We start from the raw sequence: 17,046 nt of genomic DNA, 5'->3' as shown, positions 1-17,046 counted from the left end.
TCTCACTATATTGCATCTCACTATGTGGCATATGTTTGGCTTTGTTGTTCCAGTTCCAGATTCAAGTGTATTTAACTCTGGGTTTTCTTCAAAATACAGCATGANACAAAAAAAAAAAAAAAAAAAAAAAAAAAAAAAAAAAGGAACTAATCTCACTATATTGCATCTCACTATGTGGCATATGTTTGGCTTTGTTGTTCCAGTTCCAGATTCAAGTGTATTTAACTCTGGGTTTTCTTCAAAATACAGCATGAGTTCCATCAGATTTATCTGAGATTTTATCATGGGGAGGGGGGAGGGGGGAGGGATTGCATTGGGAGTTATACCTGATGTAAATGACGAGTTGATGGGTGCAGTAGACCAACATGGCACAAGTATACATATGTAACAAACCTGCACGTTATGCACATGTACCCTACAACTTAAAGTATAATAATAATAAATTAATTAAAAAAAAAAAACATGAATATACTGAAGGCTTGACCCAATGCATTCTCTACCTCTGTTTGTCTGGCATTTCAGCTTTCTTCTATGAAATGAGGAATTTTCTGAATCTAGCAAAAGCCTTGAATTGTTTTTTTTTTTTTTTTTTGGAAACACTGACCTACAAAGCAACTTGAATTAAATAACTGTGAAAAAGACTATTGATCAGTTGTCTTCTTACATGGCAGAGGAGATTAAATCATATAGAATATTGGAAACAGATAATTTGAAAGAATTATATAAAGGAGTTATCCAAACAGTTCACTTACATCAAAATTTATGTTGTATAAAAAATATAGATTATAGTTCTTCCAACTGAAATGATTGGCTTGTAATTATGTGTATAAATGGATAAATTATATGTCTGAATTTATATTTTTTGACAAAATACATGAAATGAGGCTTGATCGCCTTAATAGAAGAAATCATTTTTCTATTAATATTAAAACAGAAATTCTTGAATTCATTTAGAATTCATAAACTTCCCTTCACCCTAAAACAAACAAACAAACAAAAAACATAGAAAAGAAAGATTTGCCCAGCCTGGCCAACATGGTGAAATCACGTCTCTACTAAAAATACAAAAATTAGCCGGTCACGATGGCAGGCACCTATAATCCCAGCTACTCAAGAGGCTGAGGCAGGAGAATCGCTTGAACCCGGGTGGCAGAAGTTGCAGTGAGCCAAGATCGTGCCACTGCACTCCAGGCTGGGCAACAGAGTGAGACTCCATCTCAAAAAAGAAAAAAAAAAAAAGAAAAAAGAAATATACAGAAAGAAAGGTTTGCTTACTGTCTATCAGACCACATGCTTACACAAATTTGCCTAGTAAAATTCTTTTCTGCCTGTTTCTTCTCAAATAATCTACATATGTATCTAAGATTCTATAAAAATACTGCAGAATATCACAATGAAGAGGATTCTATATGTTTCATAAATTAATTGTATATTTCAGTAGAGAACGCCAATTTTAAACTTACTTATTCCTAGTAATGTTTGTTAGAATGGTCCTTGAATTTTTATTGCATGCCTTCATTTTTCCAGAGCTCCGTATTTAAATTTTTAATACATGTAGGATAGCATCTGAAATAATGGAATTTATTTGATTTAAGTTGTTACATATTAAGCATCAGTAGCATCTTATTTTCTTCTATTTCTGTCGTCGTCATCTGTCTCTTACCTGATGGCATCATGATCTTTCCAATAGTGAATGTGAAGCCCACTGAGTCCTCCTCACTCCTCACTCTGCCTCATCTGCTTACTAACCATTATCCAAATCTTCTCTCGCCTGCTTCAGAAATATATCTCAAATCTGATGTACTTTATTACTCCCTTTGTGTAGTACTCATAATCTCTTAGTAATGAAACAATAACTTCCTAAATGATCTTCATGCTACCAAGCTGACCCTATGTTAATCCATGTTCTACTGGATAACAATCAATGTTATACCCATGCTTAGAAACAAACAACCTTAAATATCTTCAAAGGTAAAGTCAAAATTCCTTAATTTCACTTTTCTTGTTGTTGCAGTAGTCTTCACAATCCTTAGCAACTTTGCCTTGCTATTACTGTTTTTAGGCTACCTCCTCACTTTCATTTTACCCATATCAATCTTCTCATATGTTTTTACACATTAACACTTTTAGACTGTTATTCAAAGTGGTCCTTAATCATGTATTCTATTTTTAATGTTTACAAATAAAATAAATATTTTTAAAAATGTATTTTCAGTCTAAATGAGCTTAGTGATTTTCCACATTTATTTCCAAGAAGATTGCAGAGGTTAAGAGTATAGTAAAGTTCATGTTGTAATTCAGTATGAAGGTAGTTTTGTTGATGGTATATACACTTAAGGGTATAAATAGATTAACAGACAATAAAATAATGAATGAATTATTTAATTCGGTAGCTCATTTTTAAAAAATTTCCTTTTCTATGCCCCCAATTTATAGGACACTAAGAAGATGACAATACTATTTTATTATTCACAGACATTATTTCTTTTTTACCTGGCAGTTTTGGTTGAAATTTTGTGTTCCATATACATAATGGTTGCCGGAAACAATGAGTTTATTATTATTATTATTATTATTATTATACTTTAAGTTCTAGGGTACATGTGCATAACGTGCAGGTTTGTTACATATGTACACTTGTGCCATGGTGGTGTGCTGCACCCATCAACTCGTCAGCACCCATCACCTCGTCATTTACATCAGGTATAACTCCCAATGCAATCCCTCCCCCCTCCCCCCTCCCCATGATAGGCCCCAGTGTGTGATGTTCCCCTTCCCGAGTCCAAGTGATCTCATTGTTCAATTCCCACCTATGAGTAAGAACATGCGGTGTTTGGTTTTCTGTTCTTGTGATAGTTTGCTGAGAATGATGGTTTCCACCTGCATCCATGTCCCTACAAAGGACACAAACTCATCCTTCTTTATGGCTGCATAGTATTCCATGGTGTATATGTGCCACATTTTCTTCATCCAGTCTGTCGCTGATGGACATTTGGGTTGATTCCAAGTCTTTGCTATTGTGAATAGTGCCACAATAAACATATGTGTGCATGTGTCTTTATAGCAGCATGATTTATAATCCTTTGAGTATATACCCAGTAATGGGATGGCTGGGTCATATGGTACATCTAGTTCTAGATCCTTGAGGAATCCCATACTGTCTTCCACAATGGTTGAACTAGTTTACAATCCCACCAACAGTGTAAAAGTGTTCCTATTTCTCCACATCCTCTCCAGCACCTGTTGTTCCTGACTTTTTAATGATCGCCATTCTAACTGGTGTGAGATGGTATCTCATTGTGGTTTTGATTTGCATTTCTCTGATGGCCAGTGATGATGAGCATTTTTTCGTGTGTCTGTTGGCTGTATGAATGTCTTCTTTTGAGAACTGTCTGTTCATATCCTTTGCCCAGTGTTTGATGGGGTTGTTTGTTTTTTTCTTGTAAATTTGTTGGAGTTCTTTGTAGCTTCTTGATATTAGCCCTTTGTCATATGAGTAGATTGCAAAAATTTTCTCCCATTCTGTAGGTTGCCTGTTCACTCTGATGGTAGTTTCTTTTGCTGTGCAAAAGCTCTTTAGTTTAATTAGATCCTATTTGTCAATTTTGGCTTCTGTTGCCATTGCTTTTGGTGTTTTAGACATGAAGTCCTTGCCCATGCCTATGTCCTGAATGGTATTACCTAGGTTTTCTTCTAGGGTTTTTATGGTAGTAGGTCTAACATTTAAGTCTCTAATCCATCTTGAATTAATTTTCGTATAAGGAGTAAGAAAAGGATCCAGTTTCAGCTTTCTACTCATGGCTAGCCAATTTCCCCAGCACCATTTATTAAATAGGGAATCCTTTCCCCATTTCTTGTTTTTCTCAGGTTTGTCAAAGATCAGATGGCTGTAGATGTGCGGTATTATTTCTGAGGACTCTGTTCTGTTCCATTGGTCTATATCTCTGTTTTGGTACCAGTACCATGCTGTTTTGGTTACTGTAGCCTTGTAGTATAGTTTGAAGTCAGGTAGCGTGATGCCTCCAGCTTTGTTCTTTTGACTTAGGATTGTCTTGGCAATGCGGGCTCTTTTTTGGTTCCATATGAACTTTAAAGCAGTTTTTTCCAATTCTGTGAAGAAACTCATTGGTAGCTTGATGAGGATGACACTGAATCTATAAATTACCTTGGGCAATATGGCCATTTTCACGATATTGATTCTTCCTATCCATGAGCATAGTATGTTCTTCCATTTGTTTGTGTCCTCTTTTATTTCACCTAGCAGTGGTTTGTAGTTCTCCTTGAAGAGAACCTTTACATCCCTTGTAAGTTCCTAGGTATTTGATTCTCTTTGAAGCAATTGTGAATGGAAGTTCATTCCTGATTTGGCTCTCTGTTTGTCTGTTACTGGTGTATAAGAATGCTTGTGATTTTTGCACATTAATTTTGTATCCTGAGACTTTGCTGAAGTTGCTTATCAGCTTAAGGAGATTTTGAACTGAGACAATGGGGTTTTCTAAATATACAATCATGTCATCTGCAAACAGGGACAATTTGATTTCTTCTTTTCCTAACTGAATACCCTTGATTTCTTTCTCTTGCCTGATTGCCCTAGCCAGAACTTCCAACGCTATGTTGAATAGGAGTGGTGAGAGAGGGCATCCCTGTCTTGTGCCAGTTTTCAAAGGGAATTTTTCCAGTTTTTGCCCATTCAGTATGATATTGGCTGTGGGTTTGTCATAAATAGCTCTTATTATTTTGAGGTACGTTCCATCAATACCGAATTTATTGAGCGTTTTTAGCATGAAGGGCTGTTGAATTTTGTCAAAGACCTTTTCTGCATCTATTGAGATAATCGTGTGTTTTTTGTCTTTGGTTCTGTTTATATGCTGGATTACGTTTATTGATTTACGTATTTTGAACCAGCCTTGCATCCCAGGGATGAAGCCCACTTGATCATGGTGGATAAGCTTTTTGATCTGCTACTGAATCCGGTTTGCCAGTATTTTACTGAGGATTTTTGCATCGATGTTCATCAGGGATATTGGTCTAAAATTATCTTTTTTTGTTGTGTCTCTGCCAGGCTTTGGTATCAGGATGATGTTGGCCTCATAAAATGAGTTAGGGAGGATTCCCTCTTTTTCTATTGATTGGATCAGTTTCAGAAGGAACAGTGCCAGCTCCTCCTTGTACCTCTGGTAGAATACAGCTGTGAATCCATCTGGTCCTGGACTTTTTTTCGTTGGTAGGCTATTAATTATTGCCTCAATTTCAGAGCCTGCTATTGGTCTATTCAGGGATTCAGCTTCTTCCTGGTTTAGTCTTGGGAGAGTGTATGTGTCCAGGAATTTATCCATTTCTTCTAGGTTTTCTAGTTTATTTGTGTAGAGTTGTTTATAGTATTCTCCTATGGAAATTTGTATTTCTGTGGGGTCGGTGGTGATATCCCCTTTATCATTTTTTGGAGGGTTTTTTGTGTCTCTGTCTCCTTCAGTTCTGCTCTGATCTTAGTTATTTCTTGCCTTCTGTTAGCTTTTGAATGTGTTTGCTCTTGCTTCTCTAGTTCTTTTAATAGTGATGTTAGAGTGTCAATTTTAGATCTTTCCAGCGTTCTCTTGTGGGCATTTAGTGCTATAAATTTCCCTCTACACACTGCTTTAAATGTGTCCCAGAGATTCTGGTATGTTGTATCTTTGTTCTCATTGGTTTCAAAGAACATCTTTATTTCTGCCTTCATTTCGTTTTGTACCCAGTAGTCATTCAGGAGCAGGTTATTCAGTTTCCATGTAGTTGAGCGGTTTTGATTGAATTTCTTAGTCCTGAGTTCTAGTTTGATTGCACTGTGGTCTGAGAGACAGTTTGTTATATTTCCGTTCTTGTACATTTGCTGAGGAGTGCTTTACTTCCAATTATGTGGTCAATTTTGGAATAAGTGCGATGTGGTGCTGAGAAGAATGTATATTCTGTTGATTTGGGGTGGAGAGTTCTGTAGATGTCTATTAGGTCTGCTTGCTGCAGAGATGAGTTCAATTACTGGATATCCTTGTTAACTTTCTGTCTCGTTGATCTGTCTAATGTTGACAGTGGAGTGTTGAAGTCTCCCATTATTATTGTATGGGAGTCTAAGTCTCTTTGTATAAGACTTAGTCTCTTTGTCTCTAAGGACTTGCTTTATGAATCTGGGTGCTCCTGTATTGGGTGCATATATATTTAGGATAGTTAGCTCTTCCTGTTGAATTGATCCCTTTACCATTATGTAATGGCCTTCTTTGTCTCTTTTGATCTTTGATGGTTTAAAGTCTGTTTTATCAGAGACTAGTATTGCAACCCCTGCTTTTTTTGTTCTCTATTTTCTTGGTAGATCTTCCTCCATCCCTTTATTTTGAGCCTCTGTATGTCTCTGCATGTGAGATGGGTCTCCTGAATACAGCAAACTGATGGGTCTTGACTCTTTATGCAGTTTGCCAGTCTGTGTCTTTTAATTGGAGCATTTAGTCCATTTACATTTAAGGTTAATATTGTTATGTGTGAACTTGATCCTGCCATTATGATATTAACTGGTTATTTTGCTCGTTAGTTGATGCAGTTTCTTCCTAGCCTCGATGGTCTTTACATTTTGGCATGTTTTTGCAATGACTGGTACTGGTTGTTCTTTTCCATGTTTAGTGCTTCCTTCAGGGTCTCTTGTAAGGCAGGCCTGGTGGTGACAAAATCTCTAAGCATTTGCTTATCTGTAAAGGATTTTATTTCTCCTTCACTTATGAAACTTAGTTTGACTGGATATGAAATTCTGCGTTTCAAATTCTTTTCTTTAAGAATGTCGAATATTGGCCCCCACTCTCTTCTGGCTTGTAGAGTTTCTGCCGAGAGATCTGCTGTTAGTCTGATGGGCTTCCCTTTGTGGGTAACCTGACATTTCTCTCTAGCTGCCCTTAAGATTTTTTCCTCCATTTCAACTTTGGTGAATCTGGCAATTATGTGTCTCGGAGTTGCTCTTCTCGAAAAGTATCTTTGTGGCATTCTCTGTGTTTCCTGAATTTGAATATTGGTCTGCCCTGCTAGGTTGGGGAGGTTCTCCTGGATGATATCCTGAAGAGTGTTTTCCAACTTGTTTCCATTTTCCCCCTCACTTTCAGGCACCCCAATCATACGTAGATTTGGTCTTTTTACATAATCCCATACCTCTTGCAGGTTTTGTTCATTTCTTTTTCTTCTTTTTTCTTTTGGTTTCTCTTCTCGCTTCATTTCATTCATTTGATCCTCAATCGCTGATACTCTTTCTTCCAGTTGATCGAGTTGGTTACTGAAGCTTGTGCATTTGTCACGTATTTCTCATGTCATAGTTTTCATCTCTGTCAGTTCGTTATGGCCTTCTCTGCATTAATTATTCTAGTTATCAATTCTTCCACTCTTTTTTCAAGATTTTTAGTTTCTTTGCGCTGGGTATGTAATTTCTCCTTTAGCTCTGAGAAGTTTGATGGACTGAAGCCTTCTTCTCTCATCTCGTCAAAGTCATTCTCCGTCCAGGTTTGATCCGTTGCTGGCAATGAGCTGCATTCCTTTGTAGGGGGAGATGCACTCTTAATTTTTGAATTTCTAGCTTTTCTGCCCTGCTTTTTCCCCATCTTTGTGGTTTTATCTGCCTCTGGTCTTTGATGATGGTGACATACTGATGGGGTTTTGGTGTGGGTGTCCTTCCTGTTTGTTAGTTTTCCTTCTAACAGTCAGGACCCTCAGCTGTAGGTCTGTTGGAGAATGCTTGAGGTCCACTCCAGACCCTGTTTGCCTGGGTATCAGCAGCAGAGGCTGCAGAAGATAGAATATTGCTGAACAGCGAGTGTACCTGTCTGATTCTTGCTTTGGAAGCTTCCTCTCAGAAGTGTACTCCACCATGTGAGGTGTGGGGTGTCGGTCTGCCCCTAGTGGGGGATGTCTCCCAGTTAGGCTACTCAGGGGTCAGGGACCCACTTGAACAGGCAGTCTGTCTGTTCTCAGATCTCAACCTCTGTGTTGGGATTTTGACTGCTCTTTTCAAAGGTGTCAGACAGAGTCGTTTGCGTCTGCAGAGGTTTCTGCTGCTTTTTATTGTTGTTGTTGTTGTTATTGTTGTTTAGCTGTGCCCTGTCCCAAGAGGTGGAGTCTACAGAGACAAGCAGGCCTCCTTGAGCTGCTGTAAGCTCCACCCAGTTCGAGCTTCCCAACAGCTTTGTTTACCTACTTAAGCCTCAGCAATGGTGGGCGCCCCTCCCCCAGCCTTGCTGCTGCCTTGCTGTTAGATCACAGACTGCTGTGCTAGCAATGAGGGAGGCTCCGTGGGCATGGGACCCCCCCCCGGCCAGGTGTGGGATATAATCTCCTAGTGTGCCCGTTTGCTAAGACCCTTGATAAAGCGCAGTATTGGGGTGGGAGTTACCTGATTTTCCAGGTGTTGTGCGTCTCAGTTCCCCTGGCTGGGAAAAGGGATTCCCTTCCCCCTTGTGCTTCCCAGGTGAGGCGATGCCTGGCCCTGCTTCAGCTCTCACTGGTCGGGCTGCAGCAGCTGACCAGCACCAATTGTCCGGCACTCCCCAGTGAGATGAACCCAGTACCTCAGTTGAAAATGCAGAAATCACCTGTCTTCTGTGTCGCTTGCGCTGGGAGCTGGAGACTGGAGCTGTTCCTATTCGGCCATCTTGCTCTGCCCCCCCGAACTAATTTTTTTAATTAACATATAAAAAGATGTATGTTTATTTTGTGTAACATAATGTTTTGATATATGCATACATTTTGAAATAGGTAAATCAACCTAGTTAACATATGCATTACTTCGCATAGTTTTCTTTTTCATGAAGAAAGCACTTAAAATTTACTCTCAACAATTTTTAAGTGCACAATATCATGTTATTAATGATAGCCATGATCATATGCAGTTGATCACTTGAACTTTTTCCTTCCGTCTAACTTTATCCTGTGATCAGAATCTCCCCTAATCTCCTCCACTTCCCAGTATCTGATAAACAACATTTTACTGTTTGCTTCTATAAGAAGTGAACTAATTTTTGTAAGAAAATATTATTTTAAACTGTATATACTATTAGGTTTGTATTAATAAATTTATAGCCAAAGAAGCCTATATGCCTTAATATACAAAATATATTCAAACAAAGATACATATTGCTGAATGATACTTTATCACAAATAAATATTTATGGTAAGGTAAATATAGAATGCTTAGCAATTAGAAATTGACATTTATTAAGATATTTGAAGCTAGTGATTTTTTTTTTTTTTTTTTTTTTTTTTTTTGGGACTGAGTCTCACTCTCACCTGGGCTGTAGTGCAATGGCGAGATCTCAGCTCACTGAAGGCTTGGCCACCCGGGTTCAAGAGAGTCTGCTTCAGACTTCCGAGTAGCTGGGACTACAGGTGCGTGCTGCCACGCCTGGGTAATTTTTGTATTTTTAGTAGAGACGGGGTTTCACCATATTGGCCAGGATGATCTTGGTTTCCTGACCTCGTGATCCACCTGCCTCAGACTCCCAAAGTGCGGGGATTACAGGCGTGAGCCAACGCACATTAATGAGTAGAATTTCTTCCACTTTTTAACAATGATAACTATTTTATTTTCTATTATCAGCTTTGGTACTTTAAATGAACATGTAAGATTTGAAAAGTTGTCCTTAAAGGTATTCAATGTATTTTACACCAATGAATTTAGATTTTCTCATACTAGGAAAAAGATCAAATTAGAATATATTAACCTATCTTGGGTGCAGCACAGCAACATGGCACAAGTATACATATGTAACAAACCTGCACGTTATGCACATGTACCCTAGAACTTAAAGTATAATAATAATAATAAATAAATAAATAAATAAATAATGCATTTTCCTATTAAAACTTTAAAACAACAACAAAAAAAAGAGAGAGAAAGAAGGACAAGAATTACGTGTTTAAAAAAAAAAAAAAAGAATATATTAACCTATCTTTAGGCACACACTTACTTGTTTTCAAGTGTTTACTACCAGAAATTGTACACTCAAAAAGTCATAGAGTATGTGCTTTGCATTTTTTTTATTCCATAAACGCTCTGCTTCTAGCTGTGAGTTTGAAAATATCTGCCAGGTTCCACTAAATGCTGAAATTATTTCGTGGTGCAAACTTAGAATCTGATTGAAGCCTTCACATAAAATATGTTTTCCCATCTATTAAAGACTAGCTTCTCCGACATGTGCAGAAGCAGATTCAACTTTGTAAACCTGTAGGTATGATAGTTAGTCACTAGTAGTTACTTTGTTCCTTGGAACTTTATTTTTCTACCAAACATCCATGTTATCCCCGTAGGACTCAGCCTTGGCATCATCAGTCCTCTTGACATACAGCCACATTCTTTCCTGAGGATTTGATCCTTGTAATGACACCACGTGAGGTCTTAGGCCACCTGTTATGTGAGAAGATAAAACAAACCTTCAGCACATACGCCAAATAGGCAAGAATTGTCGGTTTTTCTTAGGAAACTCTTTTAAATTAACCAAGTTGAAATTATGTACTCAGAATACAATAAAGAGAAAAACATAAATACTTATGCAATACCCTCAGGACCTGTGATCATGATGTGGTAGTGACTACGATTTTAGAAAGTATTAATTATCTGGCTTTTCTCCTTTTAAAATTGTCATAATATATTAACTGAGTCCTGTTATGTGACTGAATAGTGATATTTACAGTGATGTTATTTAAAGTAAAATAAATGCACTGAAGTTTTTTTTCTTAAGAAGGTTAATACCCAATTTTAACATTATTTCACAAAATGTTTAAAGGAATGATACTAGATTTAAAGCATGTATTTGAAAAAAGAAAACAAAAAACAGGAACTTGAGAGGAGGAGATCTGGATTCTAAGTTCCATTTGCTTAACCTCATGACTTTGGATACATCACTGTTACCCTTTGAACTTCCACCCAGCTCATCGGTAAAGTGAGAATAAGAATGTCTCTTCTACATATTGCAAAGCTTTATTGAAAGTATCAAATTGGATAATATATTTGACAATTTTAAAATGTGATGTGATGATCAAAAATTAAAAAGAAGTGCTACTGAAAGTTAAAGAAGTATTTATTGTTGAGATACACTTTGTATTTAGGCTCATAGGTCAGAAAACATATTCTTAAAACTTCTGTGACAGCATCTAGTAAACAGTGTAGGTGGCCAGGCAATGCAGATTCCAGGCACTATATACACTTTTTATTCATCATCTCATTTAATCTTTAAAACAATTCTCTTAGAGTACCAATTTCATTAAACTCTCCGATCTTCAACTTCCTAAGTGAAAGAGTGCAGATAGATTGATCTGATTCCAACATTGAGGACCTTGTATCAGTCAATTCTTATAGTATTGTCAACATTTATTATATTGACATGATAATGTGGAGATTCAGATCATTTTTACACATTCAGGAACCAGAAGCTTAATGGTGGAGGCAAACCGTGAATATGGTTTTAACACAAGATAGTATATATCATGAGTTCCTAAAGTGTGTGGCAAGCAAATTTTAGAGCAAAGTGAAATAATTTATAGGATTAGAAATATGTGAGAGTATAGTTTTGTTTTGTTTTGTTTTGTTTTTGTTTGTTTGTTTTGTTTTTAGATGCTCAATTTCAGTAATGGGACATGGGAGATAAAGATAAAAAATAACACCTTAGAAACTTTTATAAGTGAAAGTATGCCCTGAAAATTATATCAGAACAACAAACTGAATGAGGACTCTCCAGGTAAACTAGAATGGAAAGTCACAAAAATAATTAGAGCATTTTGATTTTGAGAAGAAAAAAAAATACTAAGTAAATAACTTACCCTTAAGTATATATTTTTTTATATTATAAAGGTATGAATTGTTTCAGTCATAAATTTTGCCTTGTGCAAGCATACTTCACAAAGAAATGTGCAATTAGCATGATAGCAATTACTTTCTGCCCACAACCAATTAAACAAAATTTAGACAGCTGTGAAATCAATTGGCTTACAGTACATTGGATTTAAACTTATTGAACTAGTAAAGACTTCATTATTCAATTATGTCTAATACCATTTTGCCAATTATTCATTTTAGTTTTTATTTCAATGGTAACTATATCTATTTAGAACTCAATTTCAGATGTTGTTGCAAGTCATTTATTCAATTGTTTCCTCCAATATATTGGTATCCTATGTATTTATAATTACAAAAGGGCCTTGATACATCTGGGGCTTTGAAACTGCAAATTAGGTGACTCTTTTCTTTCTTCCTTCCTTCTTTCCTTCCTCCTTGCTCCCCTCCATTTAGTAAGATATTTTGTATCATAAAGTAGGTTACATGATCTCAGCACTATGACTTTTTTTAGTTATCTTAAAAATCTAATCTATCAGTAAATATACTTTTTTGAAAATAATTGTTCTACTATTTCCTGTGCTTGTTTCATGATTCATAGCTTGCATAATAGTAAAGTTGCTCAAGATTTGGGAGACTACCTCACCCACAAATTGACACAAGTTCTCTCCTTGAACACACCTACAGTTTGTGATTGATTTCCATTTACCCAGCTGATGGACTAGCCTTCTCTCTGTTTGGATTTACTCTCTATCTGCAGTCTTCACTATAATCTTTCCATTTCCCTCAAATGGACACTGTTTGTGTAAACACCTTTCCCCCTCCTGCCTCCTAGGATTTTTCTCTTCAGAGGAGGACTAGCCTAGTTTCAAGGATGATGACTGGCCAAAGTGGTATTTGAAGATAATGACAGATACTGAATGGAGGACTAGACTGAGCTAGAAACCTGTGATATACAGATAACTTTCAAATGCTTTATTTTTCATTTGTTTGCTTTCCCTTCAATTATCCCAAATTATTCAAATATTAATACAAATTTAGTTCAGCCCATGGAAAGCATTATGGAGATTTCTCAAAGAACTAAAAATAGAGCTATCATTTGACCAAAAAATTCCACTACTGAGCATCCACCCAAATAAAAAGAAGTCATTCTACCAAAAAGACAACTTCACTCATATGTTTATCATAGTGCTATACACAAGAGCAAAATCATGGAACCAACCTAGCTGTCTATCAGTGATGGACTGGATAAAGACAATGAGATGCATATACACTATGGAATCCTACAAAACCATAAAAAGAATTAAATCATTTCATTTGCAGCAATATGGTTGCAGCTAGAGGCTATTATCCTCAGTGAATTAATACAGAAACAGAAAATATAATACCATATTTTCTCACTTGCAAATGGAAGCTAAACAGTGGGTACACATGGATGTAAAGATGGAAACAATAGAGGCTGAGAACTCCAAAAGTGAGCAGGGAAGGAGAAGGGTAAGGGTTGAAAATCTACCTATTGGGTTCTGTGTTCACTATGTGGGCAATGGGTTCAACAAAAGCCCAAACTACAGCATTATGCAATATATCTGTGTTACAAACCTGCCCATGTAAGCCCTGAATCTAAAATTTTTGAAAAGAAATTTTTAAACATGCATTTCAAATGATTCAACAAATACACACAAAGCCAAAAACAGATGCTTAACATAAAGTAACACCTGTTATATACTCTGGTGATGGCAAGAATTTACATATTGCTAAGGACACTGAATTAAATAGCACTTAAGGCTTATAAATAGTGATCTCATCTGTAAAACTTATTTCATATTAAATAATTCATAGGAAAATTTTGCTCAATTGGTAATTTAGCTCAATAGTTGTTCTCTGACGTGTCTCAGAGGCCTATGTTAGAAATTTGCTAATGCTTTTAAAATCTTATTTCAGCCAATGTGGTAAGTTTTATGGTAATATGTATTATATTGTCACAGGAAATTAGGCAAAAATATTTTAAAGCTATGTATTATTTATTAGTCCTGTTATAAATTTAAAAGCACCACATACTATTAGTTCAAGGGAGTAATTAAAAATACAAAAAATAAACTTGAAAAACGAGTTCACACTTCTTAAAATTTTAATATTTTATTTCAGGTGTGAGTGTACGTCTGGATGGACTGGGCAGAACTGTAGTGAAGAAATAAATGAATGTGACTCTGATCCATGCATGAATGGAGGTCTTTGTCATGAATCTACCATCCCTGGACAATTTGTGTGTCTGTGCCCACCCCTTTATACTGGACAGTTTTGCCACCAACGCTATAACCCTTGTGACCTACTTAATAACCCTTGCAGAAACAACTCAACATGCTTAGCTTTGGTAGATGGAAATCAGCATTGTATTTGTAGAAAAGGTAAGAGCTGATATGGATTTTAATGGTTTTAAATAATTACTTAATTAGTTTGTGTATTTATTGTGCCTATGGGATGATGGCCTCTTCAAATGGGTTAGAAAAACCCTATGCACATTGTGGGTAGAGGAGTATCTAACTTCAAATTCTGTTATAAAAATATAATAGAGAAATACACCAAAGGAGTTAATGTAAGAATTCACTATTGGGAAAAGGGAAAAGTGTAAAGCTTTATAGCTTTTTGGCCCTTTTTTTTTCTTTCAGAAGCTGTCTCTCCTTTAATAACAGTTTCTCTTTTCTGAACAATCCTGTTCATGCAGTGTTCATGACAATAGCAGTTAGTTAGAGATGGGCATAGGTATAATTGAAAGTAATGAAATGTCTTAGTTTACATTTTATTCTGGAGCTATCAAAATATTACTTCTTTCTACTTAGACTGTTTAGTTATAATCACATAACTTTGGTGGCTGCTTAGTCTCATAAGAGAAATCCTATGCAAGAAAGAATGAACAGTTCAAATAATACTGTTGGAGCTCCTGGATCCAACCACATCTGAAGCCAGGATATTTCTGGCTTTCTGGGTCATATCAGCCAATAACTCTGCTTATATCATTAAACTTTCTTGATTGGGGTCTCTTCATGTGCAAGTGAAGAAAGTCTCTTTGATGCACAGTGGTTTAGGTACATGTTCACTGTTCATGTGTTGATGGTTACTCACAAGCAATTATGATTTTCAATGGAAATGCTTCTGCTCCAAAACACATGGCCAGTTTTCAGAATAACTAGATGTGTCATAAGCATAATATAAAAAACACATTGTGTTTGGAGGTCCACAACTGCAATTTATTTTCTAATATTCACCTGTGGTTTCATGTTTTCCTCCCTCTCACTGGCCCTTAAGGGAGTCTCTTAATGATAAGGATATTACTTATTTACTCTTCTGTTCAAAAAAGCCAGCTTAGATGACTTTAGTTAAATAGGTATCTAATTCAAAGCTATTTCCATTTGTTTTTGCAAATCCTCTAAAATTTTCTTAAGATATTAATCTTTTTAAAGGATTTTGAGGCAAGTCCTTGAACCTGTATACATGACAGAAACTTCTGGGTGTTCGGAAAGATTAAAACTAAAAGCTAGAAAACCATCAATAATTGATTTTGCAAAAATGGCATGGGTTTTATAGGCCATGTGAAAGAATGTTTGCAAGAATGAGACAGGTGAAACAAGATAGAGAAGAAAAAATACAAGGGGAGCATTTGATGCCCAAATTTAGTAATTATGAAGAACATAATTCCAACAAGTAAATAGTTTTCCTTTTAGCAAACTTTGAGAGTGAAACTTGTTGAAAATTATTCAGTATCAGTGAGGCGAATTTATTTAGTAGAACAATTCTACTAAACATTCTACTACATAGAACTTTTTTACTTAATAACATTATTATTTCTGAGAATGTAAGTAGCTAAGTAAAATAGAAAAAAAATCTCAGAACATAAATATTAGATAGATATTTATTGAGAAGGCCATAGTATATTTATTCACTTTAGGTAAACCTCTTTTGTTTCTATCAGATATAATTTTCTCCAAAATTGTTTTCAAACCTTAGTATTTTAAAAATTCATTTGCTATTTATAAGTGCATTTAATAAATTTATAAAATATAGTGATATTTCTTTCCTGCTATGGGGTCAGGGAAAGAAAGTTTAGAAACATTATAAAACCTTCTAGTCATATATTGAACTAGTAATGATATCTGCTGTCCCCTTGAACATTAACAAAGATGTCATGGGGAGAATTTAGATTTCACTATTATTAAATAAAGGAAATCTTATTTCCCCTTAGTATTTTATTATTGTACTTAAGTCAAATCAGAGCTTTGGCTAGAGTGGCAGGTGGACACAGTGAATTATTTGTTTATTCCTTTGTGATTGCGATTCAGTACAAAGAGATACTTGAAGTGCACATCATTTTTTTTTTTTTAACGAATTTACATCTATGTTTTTCTAAACCTAATTGTGGAGTATGTTTCTGTAAATCAGATCTGACTACTGTAATAATGTGTCTTTAGCAGTTTTAAGTTCTGTAGCAGATCAAAAATTAAAGGTTGTAACATTGCTTTTAAAAACTACTTCAGAAAATTCAAAAGAAGTTGACTGCAACATTTTAGAAGCTTTGACTGAGTTACTTTAACAGCTTTATTTAAGATAGGTTCTATGTCAAAGCCAGCATATTGTTTTTAAAAGAAAATATTTTATCAAATTTAATTCTCACAAGTATCAATATTTAGAACTACAAAGAATTCCAATACTTAACATCTACAGATATGATTTGGAAGCTCCACTGGATCTCTTTGTAAGTTGTTGGTGTTTGTCAATTGACTAAAATAGGACATCGGAGTAGAAATTTAAGACTTTAGGCTAAGGATTCAGCATATGTATTTCTGAATTTGTTTTCACAGTTTTTAGTCAGTCTATAGGGTCTCTCACTAGATAAATGTGAGTATAGATAAAATTTCAGCCAGAGTAACAATGCGACTATATGTTAGACAAGTATATTAGAAATGACATTCAAATTCACTCTGAAGGACCAGCAAGTAGAATAACTGATACTTTTGTGTTTATGTCAAACTGTTTGCTTAGCAGGTAAACTATTTTGGTTAATGTGATTGAAATGTATAGTAAAAATGATCTAATCCTTTTTGCAAAGTAAGCTACTTAAAAAATTATCAGTATAGTTAAGCACCGGAACTATTGTGATCCTGCTTTGTGAGATAAAGGGCAATGCTTCTGTCTTCTGACTAGAATTGAGGTGATTATTTGGGTCT

General features: G+C 35.7%; 1 protein-coding gene across 1 annotated transcript in view; it reads left to right on the top strand.

Annotated features, from left to right (window-relative positions):
• The window catches only part of EYS (eyes shut homolog (Drosophila)), a 2,114,515-nt gene that overhangs the window by 896,103 nt on the left and 1,201,366 nt on the right, over positions 1-17,046 (top strand). Inside the window, exon 15 of the mRNA XM_025382342.1 lies at positions 13,973-14,232. Within this exon, the coding sequence (XP_025238127.1) occupies positions 13,973-14,232 (260 nt within the window). The remainder of the gene's footprint in view (positions 1-13,972; positions 14,233-17,046) is intronic.

The sequence above is a fragment of the Theropithecus gelada genome, chromosome 4 (genome assembly GCF_003255815.1).
Source record: "Theropithecus gelada isolate Dixy chromosome 4, Tgel_1.0, whole genome shotgun sequence".
NCBI classification, from domain to species: Eukaryota; Metazoa; Chordata; class Mammalia; order Primates; family Cercopithecidae; genus Theropithecus; species Theropithecus gelada.
This window is presented reverse-complemented; position numbering and strand designations above follow the sequence as displayed.